The 20,860-nt window shown below is 49.5% G+C and overlaps 1 protein-coding gene across 1 annotated transcript in view; it reads right to left on the reverse strand.

The window, feature by feature from the left end:
- Nucleotides 1-20,860, reverse strand: part of LOC132026872 (BOS complex subunit NOMO1) — a 54,673-nt gene that overhangs the window by 21,175 nt on the left and 12,638 nt on the right. The window contains exons 8-20 of the mRNA XM_059415243.1: nucleotides 20,286-20,423; nucleotides 19,877-19,966; nucleotides 17,098-17,203; nucleotides 16,546-16,696; nucleotides 11,873-12,047; nucleotides 10,121-10,262; nucleotides 8,750-8,881; nucleotides 7,603-7,739; nucleotides 6,019-6,106; nucleotides 4,677-4,740; nucleotides 3,568-3,663; nucleotides 818-1,036; nucleotides 645-727 (exon numbers count right to left, since the gene is read on the reverse strand). Coding sequence (XP_059271226.1) covers nucleotides 645-727; nucleotides 818-1,036; nucleotides 3,568-3,663; nucleotides 4,677-4,740; nucleotides 6,019-6,106; nucleotides 7,603-7,739; nucleotides 8,750-8,881; nucleotides 10,121-10,262; nucleotides 11,873-12,047; nucleotides 16,546-16,696; nucleotides 17,098-17,203; nucleotides 19,877-19,966; nucleotides 20,286-20,423 — 1,621 coding nt within the window. The remainder of the gene's footprint in view (nucleotides 1-644; nucleotides 728-817; nucleotides 1,037-3,567; nucleotides 3,664-4,676; nucleotides 4,741-6,018; nucleotides 6,107-7,602; nucleotides 7,740-8,749; nucleotides 8,882-10,120; nucleotides 10,263-11,872; nucleotides 12,048-16,545; nucleotides 16,697-17,097; nucleotides 17,204-19,876; nucleotides 19,967-20,285; nucleotides 20,424-20,860) is intronic.

Raw genomic sequence — 20,860 nt, forward strand, 5'->3', positions numbered from 1 at the left:
CCCTGGGTGGCTCAGTCGGTTAAGCCGCTGCCTTCAGCTCAAGTCATGATCTCAGGGTCCTGGGATCGAGCCCCACATCGGGCCCCCTGCTTAGCAAGGAGCCTGTTTCCCTCTCCCCCTCTGCCTGCCTCTCTGCCTACTTATGATCTCTCTCTCTCTCTCCGTATCAAATACATAAATAAAATCTTAAAAAAAAAAAAAAAAAGAGGAAATGATCAGAAGCCAAAATACAAATATTCCACCAGCCATAATTCTAATTGTCTGAAGAAAACCCTCGCTCACCCCTACCAACAAGTATTAACACCACGAAGAGTTCAGACATCTGGTGGCGAATGCTCACATTTCTGTAAGCAACGGCTTTGTTTTTCACCTGCCTTTTGGTGGCAAACTAAAAATGCAGGGAAGACAGTGGGTAGTCCTTCTCCAGAACGATGGCCCAAGTTCTAATAACCAGAGTCACTTTCATCGACAAAGACCTTCCATTCACTCACTCACTCGCCAAGCAGTCACAGCTCTGTGCCAAAGGGGATTTCAGAAGCTGTACAGAGACGGTTTCATGAGAACAAATACACAGAAATGTTTTTAAATGCAGGTCAAGGAACGGCTGCAGAGACGGGTCGCTGGCTCCCCGAGTGGACGCTTACCTCCACTGACAGTGGCTTCCATGGAAGGCGGGTAGAAGAGCAGCTCTTTGGACGACGGTGTGACAGTGATTTTCTCTCCAGACCTAAAACAATGAAAATAATTCCATGCAGCTGGTGCTGCCCTCCGTTAGGAAGGCGATCAGAACGGAGGGCAGTGGAGAGCGCGAGCTTACCGCGCCCAGTAGGAGAAGTCATAGGAGAAGGGGCCCTGGAGCTCCTCTACCATCTCCTGGACGGGGGGCTTGGTCCTCCCTTCCCCCACATCCTGCTTGCCGCTCTTCTCCCGCTCCTGCCTGCGGCTCTCAATCTCGGCCAGCTGCTGCTCCCTCCGCAGCTCCTGCGCAGACTTCAGGGGGCCTAGGACCAAGGCGGGTTCACTGTCAATGGAAGATCTGGAAGAAAGGAAGGAGCCGCCCAGAGCAGGTGGTCACTTATCCCTGCAGTCGGTGGCAATCTGACATTTCAACAAGGAGTCATCCACAAGTGAAAAAGCCAACCCCCTTATAAGGCCACCACAGTGGCACACTCCAGTTCAGTTTCGAACATACCAATCATTTCTTAAAAGAATAAAAACTGAACTTCTTTATGATGGCAGCAGATCTAGGAGCTCTCGGCTGGGATGAAGTACTTCTGACTTGAAGAAAGTGTCAGATTTCCCGTAGGATGTGCAAGTCTTTGCACACCACCATCTTTTTTCATTCAACCCTAACCGAGAACACTCTGCTAGAGAACCGGTGCGCTGGACAGAAGACATTCCCTGACTGTGTGGAATCCGCATTCCAGTGGGAAGAGGCAGAGGGCAAACAGAAAATGATGTCAGGTAAGCACAAGAGAAAAACAAAGCAGCATGGAAGGATAGAGTGCTGGGAACATGGGGGTGCTGTTCTTCATTGGGCTCCCTGGTGAAGGAGCATGGTGGGCAAGAAAATAGCAAGTTCAAAGCCATTGGAGCCTGGGAGGGTGCTTTCTTGGGGAGACAGCCAGAAGACAGAGGTGGCCTGGGAAGAGGGACCCAGGGAAGAACCAGAGGGGTCAGAGGGTCACCGTGGAGCAGGTGTCAGAGTAGGGCTTTGCAAGCCTTGTTGTAAACCTGATTCCACTTGGGGTGGGACGGAGAGCCACTGGAGCTACAGGCAAAGGCATGACATGATCTCTACTTCAAAAGGATGAACTCTGCCTTCTGCATGGAAAACACACCGTCATGAAGCAAGAACGCAGACAGGCCAGGGACGATGGCTGTAGCCACGATCCAGACAAGAGAGAGTATGTAGGCAAAGTGCTGAGAAGGGACAAGATGGCAGGCATCTTTCACTGTACGGCCAAGGATCTGCGCATGGACTGGTTGGGTATGGGACGCGGGAGAAGGAAGAGTCTAGGACCATCTTGAGAGAGACAAAGACTGGGTCTGTGGAGGGCAACAACCAGGAGTCCAGTGTGGGACACAGTGAGCACAAGAGCCCTGGGAGGGATCCAGGCAGCCATGTCCCGCCGGTACATGCATCTCATACAATCCCCAGCACAAGCAAATGAAACAAAACACCCTCTGAGGTTACAAAAATGGATTCAATAAAGACTGAAAATAAGAGAAGACAGGGTCATGACTGGTAAGAACATGAATTTCTAGTCCCACCAGTTAATTGCTACTTTCCAAGCAGGAGAATAGCAAAAGGCGCTATTCCAGCACCGGGCACAGTTCTGGGTCTGCAAGAAATACTCCCAAGTCCATCTCCGAGACACCTGGCTCCCCTGAGGGATGTGGGGCCCTTCAATCCACTCTCCTCCTGACCCCACTGCTCGGTGCATTGCCACATCCTGTCGGTTCTATCTGCTCAACAGCCCTCCCGGCCGCCCACTGCCCCCCAGCCCACTACCATCTGTCTGGCTGAACCCCCATCAGCGCCTACCGGGACTCCTGCCTCAAGGGATGTCCACCCGTGGGCTGCTTCTACTTGTTCACTCAGCAGCCAGTGGGAGCTTTTTGAAGCAAAAAGTCACCCCCCTACTTAAAACACATCCTAGTGTCCCTGGGATAAAGCAAAGACCCTTAACACGGGCTGGGGCTACTGGCCTGCCTCCCCTGCGGGTCCCCCCAATCCTCACAGGGCCCAATACAAAGCCCTCATAGCAGGTGCAACGTAACAGTTCTGTGTGCAACACCTGGTCAACTGTCCGTGTCCCCTGTGGCTTCTAAGTCCCACATATGCAGGGGCTGGCCCTGAACACCAAAGACTCTCCACAAACACTTTCGGCATAGGAGGACAAGTAGAAAAGGCAGTGGACAGAGAGATGGAGACACAGTTAAGAAGGTCACTTAAGGTAAGGAGGGGAAAAGTTACTCAGGTTTCCATTCTATCTCACAAAGATAGTCACATGGCCAAAATTCTCCCATTTCTTGAGAAAATTAGGGTGTTAGACGCACCTTGCCACACTGTAAAATTTCTCTCAAAGATGACGTTCGCATGAACCTGACCCTCGGTGAAGGACTGCCTTTCATAGACCTTCTCCCTCATGATCCTTCATAAATCAGGTGCCATCTCTACTTGCCCAGCCTTCAAGAAACGGTCTCAAGAAAAACAGGCAATTTCTCTGAATTTCCTAAAACACTTGAAATATAGCGAACAAGGTAGAGAATTTTTTCCCCCTTAGCTGAGCCAGGAAGTGTAAAGGGTTCAAACAGAAATTTAAGGCACAGAAACGAGCTGTCAGAAGGCTCTTCCTCAATCCACAGTTAATTCCGGAATCATAAAAGGAGAGATCAAGGCTATGGTGAATTTACGGCTATGTTGTGTAAGAGGAAAGGCCGTCTGTACACAAACCCAGAGATAAGAAATCAAAAATAATTTCCAGAGTGTCTGCTGGAGAAGTCCCCGGGCCTCGTCCACCACCCCACTGTGCTCAGGCCACCGCAGAGCACGAGTCTTACTTGATCGTCACAGTGACATCCATCATTTTGTCAGTAGTGATAGTTCCAAGGACATGGTGGCGAATGGCTGTCAACGTCAAGATACTAGGTGACGACCTATAAATCAAAGAGAGAAGAAAACACCAGTAACATCACCTAGTTGTTCTCAAAGGATCAGAGACACACCCTTTATGGGCAACCGTTTGGACCCTGAAATATACTACACAGAATTGCTCTAAGTTTCGGGTGAGGTACTCCTGACATGCCTATCAGTGTTTTAAAGAATAAACTAGGGGCGCCTGGGAGCTCAGTGGGTTAGACCTCTGCCCTCGGCTTGAGTCATGATCTCAGGGTCCTGGGATTAAGCCCTACATCAGGCTCTGTGCTCAGCGGAGAGCCTGCTTCTTCCTCTCTCTCTCTCTCTGCCTGCCTCTCTGCCTACTTGTGATCTCTCTCTGTCAAATAAATAAATAAAATCTTTAAAAAAGAAAGAAAGAAAGAATAAACTAATTTTCTACTCCAAAATTTGACACCTCCAATTCCCAGTGAAACCCTCCAGCGTTTTTAAGAAATGTAAAAATGGGAGTCTGGAGTTTGAGAAACTCCCATCAGTGAAGGCTAGAGGATTTAACCAAGAAAGTTACGCCACTTGAAAACTTCAGCCTTCCGTCCTGGGTTTATAGAATTTCAAGGAAAGAGATCTCAACTCCATTTACTCAATAATTTATCCAAGTGTCAGGGGGCCTGGGTGGCTCAGTCAGTGAAGCACCCGACTCTTGATTTCGGCTCAGGCCATGATCTCAGGGTCATTAGATTGAGCCCAGTGTGGGGCTCTGCATTGGACATGAAGTCTGCTTAGGATTCTGTCTCTCCCTCTGCCCTTCCCCATATTCTGCTTACACTCTCACTCTCTTTCTAAAAATAATAACAACAACAACAACAACAATAATTTATCTAAGTGTCTTAAAATCCTTACGTGGAAATTCTTTTTTAATACCTAATTTTACCTCTCCCAGAAAAAATACAGAAAAAAATCTCCTTTTGGTTTTCAGAAATAACTGAAGAAGAGGTGCGCGCCCACTCTCCTCCAGAGGCTCACACACACCACAGGCGGTGACCACCCAGCTTACGTGTCGTAGGTGTAGAACGCTTGCTCAAACCGGTGGCAGGAGCGAGGGGTCACCTTGTACACACCTGCAGCCAGGAAATCAGAAGTCACGTTCAGAGGAGGGTGTCTATCACCCTGGGCATGTCCAGCACTGAAAATCTACAGGCAGCACCTCTCACTCGAACACAAAACACACAGCAGATGTACAGTAATGAGATCCCAGATGCCTTTTCCGCTGCCTCTGGCTGCTTCTTCACAACGACCTGGTCCATTTCCTGACCCCTCACAAGCTCAGGATTTCATTTTCCATAACTGAACAGCTCACATTAGTTTCAACTGCCCAGACCAAGCTAACAGGGATGTGCACACGGAGAACAGGAAACACGTTTCTACCATTTCTACCACAAGTGAGACCGAGAATTTTCCACTTAACAGATTCTGTTAGAGATCCAAGAGATAACCACCTTCTTACACTCAGCCTGACCTCCTTCCTAGAAATATTCCTAAAATGGGGCATGGAGCAGAAGAAGGCCCAGAAATTTATGGAACGATTGCAGAGGACACTTGTATGCCATGAACTTAGACGGGGTAACAGCTAAGTCGTTTGCTGGAGGAATACAGTCAGTTTCAGGAAGATTCGAATCCTCACGATTTATTCCCCAAAACAGTCACTAACCCATCTGGTGGCCATGCTTCCTACTAAAACCTGAAATGAGATCCACGCACCTCTGCTGTGATTGCACGTATATGAAATGTCCAAAAAAGGCCAATCCATAGACACAGAAAATAGATAAGTGGCTGCCTGGGGCTTGGAGCAGACCTTTACTGGAAATGTGCATGAAGAGTATCACCAGGTGATGAAATACTATAAACCAGATTCTGGTTATGCTTGCGTAACTGGGTAGGTTTACTGAAATCCTTGAAAGGATTTTTTTGTGTGTGTTGTAAATGAGTGAATTTTATGGTCTAAAATGGCACCTCAGTAAAGTTGTTCCAAAGGGAGAGAAGCCACTGAAGGATATCAAGCAAGGTGGGAGATGATCCAACTCTTATCTTCAAAAGATCACTCTTAAGGAGAGGTCACTGGCCCACGGTATAGTATTTCTCGAGGGGAAAGGCCCCAGCTGCCTCTACCCAATTCGAATCCTGGAGACCAGGAATGCTCTCCAGACCCCCCACTCTAATTCTCTGAGTCGAAATACCGCGTCCTCCAGAGGAAAGAGACAGAAAAACCAGGGTACAACCACAACCAAAATTGATAGTCTGACGCAAACAGGACCCAGAGAGGAAAAAAAGGCCTTTATCACAATCCTCGGTGCCTTTCCATTCTCCAACTCAGAGCCCATCAATCCTTCCAGACTCACCAGGCTTGGACAGGCAAAATCGGTTGACTCCTTTGGAGAGGTTATAAATCCCCACGTTCTCAGGTCCATTTCCATCCTGATAAAATTCCTAAGAGACCAAAGCCAATACAATGACTTACTAGGGGAGATGAAGACACTAAGATGATTAATAATATTTCTGTTTCTGAACCAGTCATGTGTTTTAGCCATTAATCATTTGAGCAGTTGAGTGCCATAGGAAAATTAAAAACCTTCAAAAACTTCCCACAAAAACATGCTTTTCATTCAATCAACTAATATTTATTGAGCACCTGCTATGGGACAAGCCCAGGGCTGGGCCTTGGTGGCTGACGTGGCTCCTGCTCTCAGGGGGCTTATATTCTAATACAGGAAGACAGAAAATCAATGTGGTCAACAAATAAATGAGATTTCAGTTAATAAGTAATAGAGCGGTGGGCAAAAACAGCCAGGGAAGCAGGCTAGAGCAGGAGCGTGGCAGGGACATCTCGGCTGGCTGGACTGAGGGCAGGATCTCTCCTGAGCAGGCAGCATTTGGGCTATAGCCTGGATGACGACAGAAAACCAACCACGCGCACTGCTGGAGAAGATGCCGCGGTCCAGGCAGAGGGAAGTGCATGTGCAAAGGCCCAGAGAAGGAATGAGCCCGGTGTGAAGGTGGAGAGAAGGCGGGCGTGCCAGACACCAGGCAGCGAGGTAGAGAGAGGGGTAGGGGGCTGGGGGTGAGGGAAGGGCCTTGCTGGCCACTGTTATGGAATGTGGATCTCGTCTGAAGGGAAACAGACACCCGCTGAAGAGTTGAAGGACGAACGGCGTCCTAAATTGTCTACCACTTACTCTCAGCTGGGTACCAACAAACCCATCGCCTGCAGCCACACTGCTTGGGGAGCACCCGTTGTGAAGCAGGTAGGGCAGTCACCTGGCACTGGAAACACATGCTGCCATCGCTCCAAGGGTCTAACATGAGCCATGGCTTAACTGCCACTTGCCTCAGTTTCTCCATCGGAATCTGACGATGATGTGTGCCATCACCAGAAGCCAAAAAGTTCTAGAAAACTCATGAATGGACCTAGACAGGCCTACACACCTGTTCTCTTCCCTGAAACCCAGGGGGCACTGACTGTTAGGGAGACTCCATCACCAAGACAGTAAGATCCAAGCCACTCTGTCCTTTGCCCCAGAATAAATATACCAGAGAAACTGACTCGGCAGGACCTACCAAAAATAATAGCAGAATACACCAAGGAAACCAAACACAGAAGAGATTTACTTAAACTTCACTAAAACCCCAAGAAGTGTGTATTATGATCCCAGGGCTACCAAAAAACTAATGTGCTCCACATTACAGCTGTGCCAAATCATTCATTAAAGTTAGAATTTCATTTGGGGCCAGGACAAGAAAATCTCCCAAACAAAGGCATCCTTCCTCTAAGGGGTTTCAAAAGCTCACTGGCTATGCTTTCCTAAATATGGGAGTAAGCGGGGCGGGCAGAAAAGGCCATTTGACTTAATGATGATTATAATCTCCTTTGCATGCCAGTACCTTCCCACTTTCCAAACAAGAGAACCCTTACGAGGCAGGCATACCAGAGTGATTGCGTGAGAAAGAGAACATCGCAGCATGTAGCCCGTCTGCCTAAACTCAATCGTTGACACGTCATCTTCTAGAACTTCCACCTCCAGACTTTTGTTTTTCCAGCACCAATCTTCATGCATGATGCTTACTGGAAAAGCCACAACACAGACACACATGGGCACAGAGCACATCACCTCCCTGAGTAAAAATTACAGTGATTTAACTTTTTAAAATGTGTATGTGCATATACATGCACACACACACACCATATAACTAGTAATGCTTAGAAAAAAATAAGAACTAAAGAGAAAAATGGAACTTGTGCTCATTAACATTGGTAAGAAAGAAATTTGATGGTGTCTAAAGAGCACACTCACAAGTAAAGATATTTAGGGGGCAGTAAACATTTCCTGTAAAGGGCCAGAAAATACATACTTTCAACTCTGCAGGTTGTGCAAATATTCAACTCTGCCTTCACAGCATATATGCAACTATAGATAATACATTAGCAAATAAGTGTGGCTGTGTTTGAATAAAACTTTATTTATAAAAACAGGCAGTTGGGCCCCCTGCCCTAGTGCCAACACCAGACAGAGGAGAAAATATAACTTCCCAGATAAAATAGCCTACTTGATAAGCTATTCACTGCCAGTGGCTCCAAACTGAGCTTTGAGAAAGCAGAAATACAGCCCATGGGTGACTTCTTGAGAGCAGGAGGGAAAAGAGAAACAGTGCTGGCCGGCACCTACTGCTTCCCAGGCACTATACAAACTCTATTTCATTTTGTTCTGCACTCTACAGAAAGTCGTATCACTCCTATTTCAGAAGGCGAAACTGAGTCTCAGGGAGATCACACAGCTGCTAAGTGGTAGGACACCAGTGTCATTCTTTCATGCACTTGGAAATAAAATGGCATGAATGAGGGCACCCTCCCCAAACAGAAGACTCGTGTGGGTTGTCCTGACAAAGTGTCAGTGAGGGCAGGGAACAGCAATTCTTGCCTTATCACCCACTGCTAAATAACACATGTTCAAGGTCAAGGGGTGAGGAAGACAAGTAAAGGTATGCAGCTGGGATGCAAACCGAGAGCTGGATTTCGGAAAGTTTTGAAAGACAAGAAGTACATGAGGGCCACGAGATGCCATCTTTGGGTCTTACTTTTGTATTTTCCGGGCAGCACGTTGTCAAAGGTGAACGTCATTGAGTTGACCTTGCCAGAGAGCTGGAGGCTCCGCTTCTCGCCCTGGCGGCTGAGGGACTGCAGCGTCACCAGCAGGTCACCACAGGTGTCTGCAGAACAGAGACAGGAGCACCTCCGGCAGCTGCCCTCACCAGCGATAGCCCCGTTTTGAACCCTCCACCTCTGGGTGTGGCTGGCCACCGCTTATGTCCCAAAGGGCAGCGACAGCACAGGCTTCCTTTCCTGCCTACATGCATCTGCTCAGCCCTAAGACACCTCCCCCCATGCAGGTCATCAGTACCCAACAATGGAGCCACCAACAGTGAAAGCCACCCCGTCATTTATTGAAAACCCCTGTGCGAGCACAGGAACCAAAAGAGGCAAAACAATATTACAGAGCCACCTGCGATGTCAGATGGATGGTGAAATGAGGGAAGAAGTATTCATGGAGCACCAGAAGCCACGGGACATGTGGGGGGCTCAGTGGGTTAAAGCCCCTGCCTTTGGCTCTGGTCATGATCCCAGGGTCCTAGGATCGAGCCCTGCATCCGGCTCTCTGCTCAAAGGGAAGCCTGCTTCCCCCTCTCTCTCTGCCTGCCTCTCTGCCTACTTGTGATCTCTGTCAAATAAATAAATAAAATCTTTTAAAAAAGAAGAAGAAGCAGCCAGAGAAAAAGAGAGAAAGAAGACAGAACATCACTGAGAACTCATTTCATTCCAGGCACAGAACTGGGTCCTCTGTCATTGTAGTAATATTACTCATGAAAGAAAAGATTTATATGGCTCTCGCTATGTCCCAGGCCCTCACACATGCCATACAGACACTAATTCCTTCGCTCCTCACAACCACCCTGCAAGGCAGGTACTGTCACTGTTCTTGTGTAGTACAGATGAGAGACTCAAGGCACAGAGAGGTTAAGTAACTTGCTCCAAGTCACACAGCAAGGGAGTAAGACCATGCAGTCTGATTTCAGACTCTACGTTCTTAACATCCGTGCCGCATTGCCTGATGTGGCTGTATTAAAGCCTCTCTAAGACCCTCTGAGAGCTGTAGTATTCCCATTCTACAGAAGCAAAAACTGAGGCTGAGCTCACTGTCTCACAGCTGGGAAGTGACAGAGCTGGGAAAAAACCCATGTGCTCTCTTAGGAGCCAAAGCAAAATTACTTCAAGGGAAACGTTTCCAGTGACTCGCTGTGTGGCACGTACTCAAAGAACCGCACTCAAAACGGACTTAAAAACCATTTCCAGGTGTGGTTTTGGCATTCACCTTGAACACTGCCCAACAGGGAAAAACTCACCGAAATCCCTCCAAAACTATTTGTTCTCAGTTTTAACTGACATCTTACCCAAACAAGAGACTTTCCCAGAAACTGATGCCAAGAACTGCACAAAGGCCACGTCCATCACGGGCCTATCGGTCACAGCAAGAGGGAACGTCTGGGGCTTCAAGGTCAGCCCTGCTCTGGTCTCCGCCTCAGGAACCATCACCTGCAGGGACACACAGGATAACATCAGTGTCTGTGTCAAGGCTGCGGCTCCCCGCACCTACAGTGCACCAGAACATTCACCCAAGCCAAGGCTAAGTACTTAGAGGACAGACAGAGGTTCACTTCTAGGCCTAGTCTTATAATCACAACCAATCCTCAAACGGGCCATGGGAAGGAAACGTGTTTCTACTCAGATACAAAAGAACTAGCCTTCAGCCCTGCCACCAAGGGCACGAAAGTCTATCCGGCATAACCTCACAGACACACAGGGCTGTCATCAGTCATCTGTATACTGGGTGCAAACCACACTAAGACCCAGAACCTTCTCGTGGCTTGAGATCACTCGTGACATAAGCTTTGAACCTGTCAACGCAATGTGGATGTCCCCCTAGAAGAATTAAGCCACTTTCCTCTTTTTCTTTTAGGTTCTTCCTTAGGCTAAGAAGAGGGACTGGGGAAGAGGGCAGAGGTCACCTACGCCCTCCCTAATAAAGATTACACCCCAAAGTTGCCCTTCCCTGGAAAAGACCCTCATGCTTCGAAAGGGTTTCCAAAGGCTTATCGAAGGCCAGCCTCCCAAGAGCTGGCTGCCTGGTAAAGGAGCAAAGAACAGAGAGTGCTGTATTCGGGGGAAGCAGGGAAACCCCTCTCCTCGTACCCCATCTGCTCATGGGGGGGGTTCTCACGTGCCCTGGAGGAGAGCACCATCTGGGCGGGCGGGGGGCCCTTTCCAGCCCTCTCCGTCCCCTCACCTGCCCTTTGTCAGGGACAAACAGGACAGACACGAGACAGCTCCACTGAGACACAGTCTACCCTGCAGGCAGGCCCATGGCCCTGAGGCTCCGTGGGCTGACCTCTGGCTGTCTTCTCTCTTGCCTGCCACCCACAACTGTGCTCCGGCCTTCACCCTCATGGCGAGACCATAGGCCAGGGTCACCCCAGGTCTTCCACCTGCCTCAATGGAGAAGTCAAATGGTGGCAGACCGGCCATCCTCAATGCAGGGCGAGGTGAAGAAACACACCAGCTCTATTCCGGCTTTGGGTACCAGAAGCCATGCGCTGTGGATGTGCCACTAATAAATGGTTCATCTGGGGACTTAGGGAAATTCTACAGTTGCCAAAAGCCTGAGAAAGTGGAGGACGGATTGGCAGGCTGGAGCTAACTCCCAATAAACATCAGGACTGGAAAAAAGAGAGGCCTGTGTACCCTTTCCAAACTGGGTGCCTGTCTGCTCTACAGTGACGCGCAGGAACATGAAGTCCTCAAACTAAGAAACTGGGACTAGAGGGGCACCTGGGCGGCTCAGTGGGTTAAGCCTCTGCCTTCGGCTCAGGTCATGATCTCAGGGTCCCGGGATTGAGCCCCGCATCGGGCTCTCTGTTCAGAATGGAGCCTGCTTCCCCGTCTCTCTCTCCTGCCTGACTCTCTGCGTACTTGTGATCTCTCTCTGTCAAATAAATTTTAAAAATCTTTAAAAAAAAAAAAAAAGAAAGAAAGAAAGAAACTGGGACTAGAAATGTTCCCTCTGACACCCCAATCTGGCTAATAATAACCCTTTAAAAATCACTTTTTTTCCCCCAATGTCTGAAACAGAACAAAACCCATCATACCTGGACTTTGTAGGCCCCTGGTTTTGCTTTAAAACAAAATGATCCATGAGCATCCGTCTCCACGGTGACCAAAGACTTGTCCTTGTCTTGAGACGACAGGACAACTTTGTATTTACTCATCTGCTTGACGGTGTCAGGGAAGCGAAGGATTGATATCTGGCCACAGACACTGAACCTGCAACGAGGGGACCATTCATTCCAGCATGAGAACTCAATTATCGCAGGAAAGGCACTTACTAGCCCGAATGAAGCATCCCTCTTCCTGCCCGGCTCCTGGGGACTAGTTTAACCCTAATGAAGAGGCAGAAAACAGCCCAAATGACTCCAGCTTCAGAAAGCAACCTCTGGAAGGAAGATTGAGCCTCTCTCTGTATAAGGGACAAGGCACAGAGGAGGCCCACGGCTGGGTGGTTTATGGGTTGTGGGTGACATCCGGTGTTATCCCTGGCTGCGAAAGCAATTTCCAGAAAACCTGTCGACGATAACAATGCTCCAGGTAAACTGGATCGTTGGTGCAGCTGCCTCGGGCTGAGCACGTCAGCAGCCTCAAAAGACGTCAGCAGCCTCAAAAGACGGGCCTTATCCAGGGGAAACGGGGCGGGGGCATCTAAGACGCCTTCCTCGCCTGGGGTTATATATAATTTGTGGACAAGAGCGATCAGGGCAATGGGAACAGAAAAGGTCATTAAGTTTAAAATAATTCCAAAGCCAGAACTGAACTCCACACGAGCGAGGAGGCACAGAAGTGACCTATGACTGAGAGGCCCCATTCAGGTAACAAGTCGGACACGTGGCTCTCAATGAGGAGTACACGCTGCCACCAAGAGCTCGTGGAACAGCACGTAACAGGCAAGTCCCCAAGCTGGGAAAGATCAACAGAGACTGTCAGCCTCAAGGGACGATCTCCTCTCTGGAGCTGCTCACGTGTTGTAGTGTAAAAAGAAACCACAGCTGGAGGCCACCCCTGTATCCTCAGCTGGCGAAAGGTTCTATTTTCTAATCTTCAAGATCATTTTGGATAAAAATCCGCTGCTTCTTATGATGGAAAGATAAGGAAAGGTGGCTTCGATGCGGGATAATTAGAGGCTACCCTCGACGCTGGAACTCCCACCCTGCTGCAAATAAGAAGGGGCAGAAACCAATAAAGGGGTGGGAGACTGTGTGTGTGAAATCTGAGAATGAGGACAAGCCAGTCACCTCACTAGAGTGCAGTGACCAGCCCGCCACATGAGCTCACAGTCCTGAGCAGGGGGTAAGGAATGAAGGCCCACGTGCTCGGTCCAGCTAGCCACCTGTTTCTGTAGGACCATGGCCTAGGAAAGCTGTTCCCACTTTTTACCTCCATCATTTTGGGGTGTGGGGGGAGAAGGCAGGAGAGGGAAGAGGAAAAGGGAGAGAGAGAGTCTTAAGCAGACTCCTCGCTCAGTAAGGAGCCTGACACAGGGCTCAATCTCACGACCCTGAGATCACGACCTCGGCCAATATCCCGAGTCGGATGCCCAACTGACTGAGCCACCCAGGTGCCCCTACTTCCAAACTTCTGAAGGGCTAAGAAGGGGCAGAAAATCTAAAGAATAATAATATCCTTACACCCAAAAATCATATGAAAATCACATTTTAAAGTTCCAAATAAAGATTAATGGGAATCAGCCATGCCTGTCCACGTACAAACTGGCTATATGGGTTTGGTCATAGAGGCCGCATGGCCCGTCTGAAGCCTGCAGGTATTTACTCTCCGGCCCTCTACAGAGAAAGTGTGCCAGCCTGTAATGTAGATTTGAAGGCACACATCTTGGCTCTCATTTTCCTCTTCTGGGCACTTAGAGAGTCAAAGGACAGAGAGGGAATGCTGAGGAGTTATTCTTGAGGACTTTTCATATTCTCTCGATTTGTGTACATGTCACAGGGAGTGTCGTCTTGTTTGTTCCAAGCTGAACCTCTCTGCTTCTCTAATATTTTAACAATCCGGCCTGTTTGAGCTCATACTCTCAGAGAGAAGTGTCCAGTTACCCCAACCTCGAATGTAAGCTGGTTTTAGTTTTTTTTTTTTTAAAGATTTTATTTATTTATTTGACAGATAGAGCTCACAAGTAGGCAGAGAGGCAGGCAGAGAGAGAGGGGGAAGCAGGCTCCCCGCTGAGCAGAGAGCCCCATGCGGGGCTCGATCCCAGGACCCTGAGATCATGACCAGGGCCGAAGGCAGAGGCTCAACCCACTGAGCCACCCAGGCGCCCCTAAGCTGGTTTTAGTTTAAAAAATAAACTGAAAAGCTGGTAGGACAGTGTTTTTTCTGCTGAGTCCCTTAAAAAGTGATTTGTGTCAACAAATTCCTTCACTGGGGTTTAATACGTTTATGGATAGGAATTCAAAATTCTGGTGCATTGTGAGAAGAGATTACTCTCTTCTCATAATCATTGGGACAAAAGTCAAAGCACTTCCTTCTCAGATAAATTGGGATTTTTTTTTTTTTAGGTAAGAAATATGAATGAATTAAAAGGCAAATGCGCTACGTTGGCCCAAAAGGGAAACGAATTTTCCCAAAGATGCTCGACGAGTATGTTTCTTCTTTCTTCGACCCAAATGTTCCACTTCAAGGAAAAAAATGAATACACACAAGAAATCTGGGACCCCAGAAGCACAGGGCCTACTGACTCCCTCCGCACATCACCCGCAGACGCATCTACTTCTCTCGCCCACCCTGCTGCACCCCGGTCCCACCACCACTACGTCTCATCCAGATACTGTCACAACCTTCCCTCGAGTCCCTCCACTCACACCCTGGCCCCCCTGCAATCTCTTCCCACACAGCAGCCACAGGAGAAAAAAAAATTGTTGTTTTGAAAACACCCTGATGCTTATCGCTCCTTTGCTTCCATTCCATTTTGGGGGGAAGGCCACCTCCACAACCCGCGGGTTCTCCAACCTCACCAGCTCCTTCAGCCACACTGGCCACCTTCCAGAAAGCACCTCTCCCTCCCCTCGAGGCCTTGGAACATGCTGTTCCTGCTGCCTGGGAAATGCCTCACTTAGCTAACGGAGTCCCTTCGGCTCAGAGACCCAGTGAGGGCCCCGGCCCTCTTCCCTGCACACTTACCAGAATTCACCATACTCAGCCCAAGTCTGTCTCCCCAGGAAGACAAAAGCCCCGTCTCTGTCATGCTAGTTGGGTTCAGAGCTACACACCCAGCCTCTGTCATGGTTCCTCACCCCGAGGAGGTGCTCAAAAAGGTTTATGAAGGCAAAGAAGGCAGGGAGTAAATCCAAAGTGGTTTTCTGAGCCCCATCACAACAGAGACAAAGTACTGGGTTCCACCTGCGTACTTCCTAATCACCCAGTTGTCGCAGAGTCCTTGACCTCGACCCCTGCTTGTCTATAGAAAACGTCACCAATGCCTCCTCAATAACCAAGCCGACAGTATGCTTTCAGGACTCAGCTCCTGGGCCTCCCTGACAGTCAGGCGCAACCTTGTACCTAAAACCCACTGCCTGGATCCTCCCAAGGCCAGCCCTCACACCCCACCATTTTTGGCCTGCTGTTCTAATTCTACCTGCTGACACCTCTAAGGTTCCAGCTACCTGGCAGCCCGGGCTCAATCTGTCCAGGCATCTGTTGAAGAGCGCCACCTAGTGGTCCTGCTGAACCCTCAGCTCCTCTCTGGGCCTGCAGCCGGGGCTCCACAGCCCCCCTGCTTCTCCAACTGGGAACCCCTAAATACTTCTCCAACCCGCCCCTATTTTCCCTATCAGGCAAGCCCTCAACAAGTCTGTTTTCATGCCCCTTGCGTCCTAGTCTTGTCCCCTTCAGAGTCATCTCCCACCACTGCTGCCAGGGAGCCTCTCTGCAAATAAAAATCTAACCATGTCACCTCCAGGTTCAAAATGGATCACTGGCCCCCTGCCTCCTGGGGGAGAAAGCCCCGTTCTTCCAGTGGGGCATGGGAAAAGACCCTCTGAGACCTGGCCCTCCAGCCCAGTCACTTTCCTTGGCCTGCCCCACGACACTGAGTCATATGCCGCTGTCCACAGACACCATGCTGCTCTAGGCTGCGTGCCTTGTTCATGCTGCCTCTCCCCAGGAAGGCCCTACCCCGGCCCTACCCCGGCTCAAGTTAGAGTTCAGTGAGCACCCAGGGCCGTCTTGGAGAGAGATGGCGGCAAGCCCATGCTACAGGGTGTGTAACACGCAGCAGTGAGAAGGAGCTGAGATCCAGCGATGAGGCCTGGGTTCTCTGCACCACACGGTACCACTGTAGGAGAAAACTACATAAACTCAACCACCGGATGTCCCTTCCTGTCCTCACAGTAAGTGGAGAAAGCAGGAAGAGCTGTCGCAATGACCAGACACAACTTAGGACAAACTTTCTTTCAAGCAACTACACTATCTGCGAAAGTCAAGAGTTAAGACACGGAAGGTCTTACCGATGGGAGGTCAGACAAGAGCTCTTCTTCTAACTTAGACCCGTTAACTCTGAAGCAAGATCATGTTCCCTAAGCGGCCACATGTACCTTCCATTTCTAAGACTTGGCAACTATCTTTCTCAGGGGACCAGCCTGACCTTCTCACAGGTGTCTAAAAGCTGTTGTGGATCCTCAGCAGAAAGACACAGTCAGACTGAAGGTAATTTCCTCCCCCAGCAAGCACCCTGGCACCTCCACACCCGGACAGCCCTCACCCTGTCGCAATGATGTCAGCCAGCTGCGGCGTGTTCGGTGCGATTTTGATGGTGACAGTTTCAAAGTAGAGGTGTTCTTTCTGAGCATGGATGGTGTATGTCCCAGTCGTGATGTTCTCCAGGCGGAAAGAGCCATCAGCTTTTGTTTTGACTGTAAAACAGAGAGAGGCAAACAGAAGATGAGCCAAACACAACTGCGCAACCCCTCCATCTACACAAGAATACTTGAGACAAAAAGTCGGCCTATTTTCAGTCATGAAGGCTGTTTCCTTCTGGGCACCTGGCTGGCTCAGCTGGTTAGGCGACTGCCTTCAGCTCAGGTCACGATCCCACAGTCCTGGGCTCAATATTGAGTCCCATATCGGGCTCCCCCTGCTCTTCGGGAAGCCTGCTTCTCCGTTTCCCTCTCCCCCTACTCCCCTGCTTGTGCGCTCTCTCTCCGTCAAGTAAGTATATAAAATTAAAAAAAAAAAAAAAAAAAAGACTGTCCCCTTTCCAATTCTTTCCATGATCAAGCGGGAAAGAGTTTCGGGGGCTAATGTGGCTGCCAACCTTTGATCTGGTTATTCAGAGTGACAACAGCCTCAGGGACACCTTCTCCTTCGGGTCCATTCAAGACCCTCCCGGTGACGGAGAACCCCATGACATGGAACACGGGCTGGAAGACGAAGAAGAGGAAGAAGGTTCACACGTGCCCGAGCGCCAAAGCCTTCCTTACTCACGCACGCTGCTGCCCTGCACGGCCGCCCCCTCTGGAGCCCCGCAGGCCAGCCAGACCCCCTCCCAGCTCCCCCAGTGCCCCCAGGTCGTGCTGCTCCCACACCACTGCACTCTCCCCAGGGCTCTGTGTTCTTCCACTCTCAACACATACATATTTGTCAAATCACTGAATAAAAAGGATCTCCAGGCTTACTCCCCCAGTTAAAGATCACAGGGCCAAGCTTGAGAGGGCCACCCCCACCACCCTCGATCGCATTCTGCCTCCTCCCCTCCAGATGCCCCCATTCCGGGGAACGGTACCACGCTCCTATCTCCCGACCCCTAATCACACCGTCACCTGGGACCCCTGCCCACGCTCCAACCCTAATCCACCCTATGCCTCCCACCCCACCCCTGCAAGGTGTCCCATCTCTGCCACCACAACCCGAATTCGAGTCGCCCTCGTTCACTCCACCGAGGCCACCGTCCTCACTCACCACGGGGCTCTGGGCTTGGGTTACCGGTGTCTGTGCTCCCACTCGCGAGCGCCATGGCTCTGCTCTACCCGGGGTCACTCTGGTCCAGCCACCCTGATCTCTGGGTCCCCAAGGTGACCACATGCGTGCTCACACCAGCTGCCCTCTCGGCTTAGAGAGTTCTCTTCCACACGTGGAGAAGTTTGGGGAGGGGGCTGCTCCTTCTCATCACTCGGGTTTCAGCTCAAACCACTGCCACCTCCAAGAGGCCTTCCCTGACTATCATCCCGTCTCAGGGGCCTCTGCCACCGCCCCCCATCCCAGCCTCTCAGTTTCTAGGACACTAGCCTCTTTTATTAGCTTCATTAAACTTTTACCAATACCTGAAATGTCCTTGTTTGATTTATTGTTCGTCTACCTCCTTTTAGAATGTAGGTTCCATGAACACAGTGACCTTTCATGTATTAATCAGCTAGGACACAGCAGGCACTGAACAAATCACGCACTCATGAATGAATGAATGAATGAATGAATGAATGAATGCATGGATGCATGCAGACATACAAAAGCATTTGAGAGAACTTCTTCAAAATTAAATGGATTTTTAAAAATCCAGGTAGCCCTTCTTGATCCTTCTACAAAGACGTGGTTTATTCATGTGCTGATTTCCTCTCTCCAGTCAACGACTACTGTGAGCAGACACCTACTCCATGCCAGGAGCTAAGTCACATCAGAAATACGTGAAGAATGAGGCATTCCCGATGCGCCTGACCTCATGCCACTTACACACTGCTCCCTGGAATTTCATTCATGTCTCTGCTTAAAAACTGGTGTTTGGTCAAGATCTGGGAATGCCCCCATCCTTCCATGCAAGTCCCCTGAAGCAAGCAAGGACACTTTCTCACCCGCACCCACGTCCAGTGTGCACAAAACCATCAAGCACTTTACAGAACCCTAAAAAAGCCATGAGAACCCCACGAGTGCGTGACCTAAAAGCTTGTTCCTACCAAATGCAGCTTCAACGCAGTGCTTTCAGATGCAACATTAAAAGAAAGCGATTAAAATCTAATTTTTTTCAATAACTGTAACACTGGGAGGTCCATTTATGAAAGACTTATTTTCTTTGGGGGATTTGCTCTATCTGGCAAATTTTCTACAGTAACCATTATCTACTCCTGTAATTAAGGATATAAATGCAAGAGAAAACACACTCGCTGTCTTATTCTGGATCTAGGGAGTTTGCCAGTTGCACCACTCCATCCGTCACCCCACCTCTCACTCCCCTTCCCTGTAGCCCGAGCTCTCAGCTCTCCTTGGTGTCCGGCCACAGCCTCCTAACTGGTCCCTCGCTCACACCTTGCCCCTGCCAACCTCTTCCCAACATGGCACCCAAAGGCTCACATCTCTCCCCCTCAGAACTGCACACAGAGTGGCCCATCAGGTCCTGTATGATCTGCCCCATCATCTCTCCCTGCCTCATGCCCTCTCATGCCCTCCAAGCCAGCCACTCTGGCCTCCTTGGGGTCCCCCACGCTCTCTAGGCACACTCCGGCCCCAGGATCTTTGCACCTATCACTCCCTCCGTCTTAAACACTCTTCCCATAGATGGCAGTGCGGCACCCCACCTCTCCCCCTCTCCCAGCAGCTGGTCGCTCAAACGTCACCTGCATGGCGAGGACTTCCTGAGAGCACCCAGGAAGACTGCAACCTGTCTCAACCGGGAAGTGTGTCACCTCCATTTTCATTTATTTTTCTACAGAACACCTTCTAATACGCCTAATTTATTTATTTATAAACGTATTGTCTCTTTCGGCCCTGGAACGCCAGAAAAAAAAAACAGAATTTTGTGCTTTTCTGGGTCCCCCACTTCCCACCCACCCCTGGAACAGTACCTCATGACTGACACTAGCACTCAATAAACACCGTTCACTGAACAAAGCAGCTGTAACTCGGGTTCCACCTTCTCCACGTGGAGAAATTATATGAGAGTGGATCCCGGCTAAACTGGAACACAGCACAAGACTGTGGTTTTCTCCAACGGCCCAGCCCTTCTACATAAAACATTAGTTGTCTTCTTCTCAAACACGTTTGCAACACCGGTGCCCAAGGATGGGAAACTCAAACACCTGTCCCTCCAGAAGGCAGGGAGGTCTTACCTCAATTTTCAGGCTGTCATGTTCCACCGTAAAGTCACGTCTGGAAGGAGCAACATCAAAGGTAATCCTCTCCCCTCTATAGAAGGGAATCTGAAAGGAAGGGTCTGTCCGTTACTCAGAGCCCACAATATGATTCAATAGTAATAATCGACCCAGCAGGCCACAAACGACGAGGGGTTTGAGGCGAGCCCAGAGAAACTATTAATCGTAACTGCTGCTGATCGTAAAAGAGGAAGGCCCAAACTTTTTGCAGCCACTACTGAAGGGTCAGTCTCATCCTAAATAACTACACTAAAAATGGTCACACAACTGCAGGGCCATCATTTATTCCTCTTAATGCTCAAATGGCATTGGCTCCTGCTGTGTCTTAAGTGTCTGAAACATACAGAAAACCCCAATCTCCACTCACCACAGTATAGTCCCCACTTGGCAAGGAATAGAAGGAGAACGAGCCATCTTCTTTGGAGACCGCGTAGCACAAATACACGAGGCTCTCATCTTGGGGCTGGAAGCCAGGCACCGGTGAGATGTTGCAGCCCAAGACATCCTATGTCAAGGGAAAAGAAAAGGACATCCTTTCTCATTACTATGTTCTGATTACTATCAAAGAGCCACATTTCAGGAAAATTCTTGCAAGTTTTACATCACAAAATACATATTTCTGAATAGGGCATAGTGGTGGAGATAAAGCAAATGACAACTTCTCCACTCCAGTTTGAGAAGTTAAAAACTGGCACAGACTTCTTGGGGAAAAAAATGACGTCACTGTCCTTCGCTATACGGGTCGCCATTCTGCAGACAAGAAAATGGAGCTCAGGAAGGGCAAGTGGCTGGCCCACTCAGAGAATAAGAGGCAGAGCTAGCATCTGTCTGCATCTGGGTCTGACTGTGCTCTTTCCACCACAGTCCACTCCCACCACAGACATCCAATTCCTTGTGAGTCAACCAAGAAATGCAATGCTCTTCAACGTTGAGACAAGACGT

Source organism: Mustela nigripes, chromosome 11 (genome assembly GCF_022355385.1).
Source record: "Mustela nigripes isolate SB6536 chromosome 11, MUSNIG.SB6536, whole genome shotgun sequence".
NCBI classification, from domain to species: domain Eukaryota; kingdom Metazoa; phylum Chordata; class Mammalia; order Carnivora; family Mustelidae; genus Mustela; species Mustela nigripes.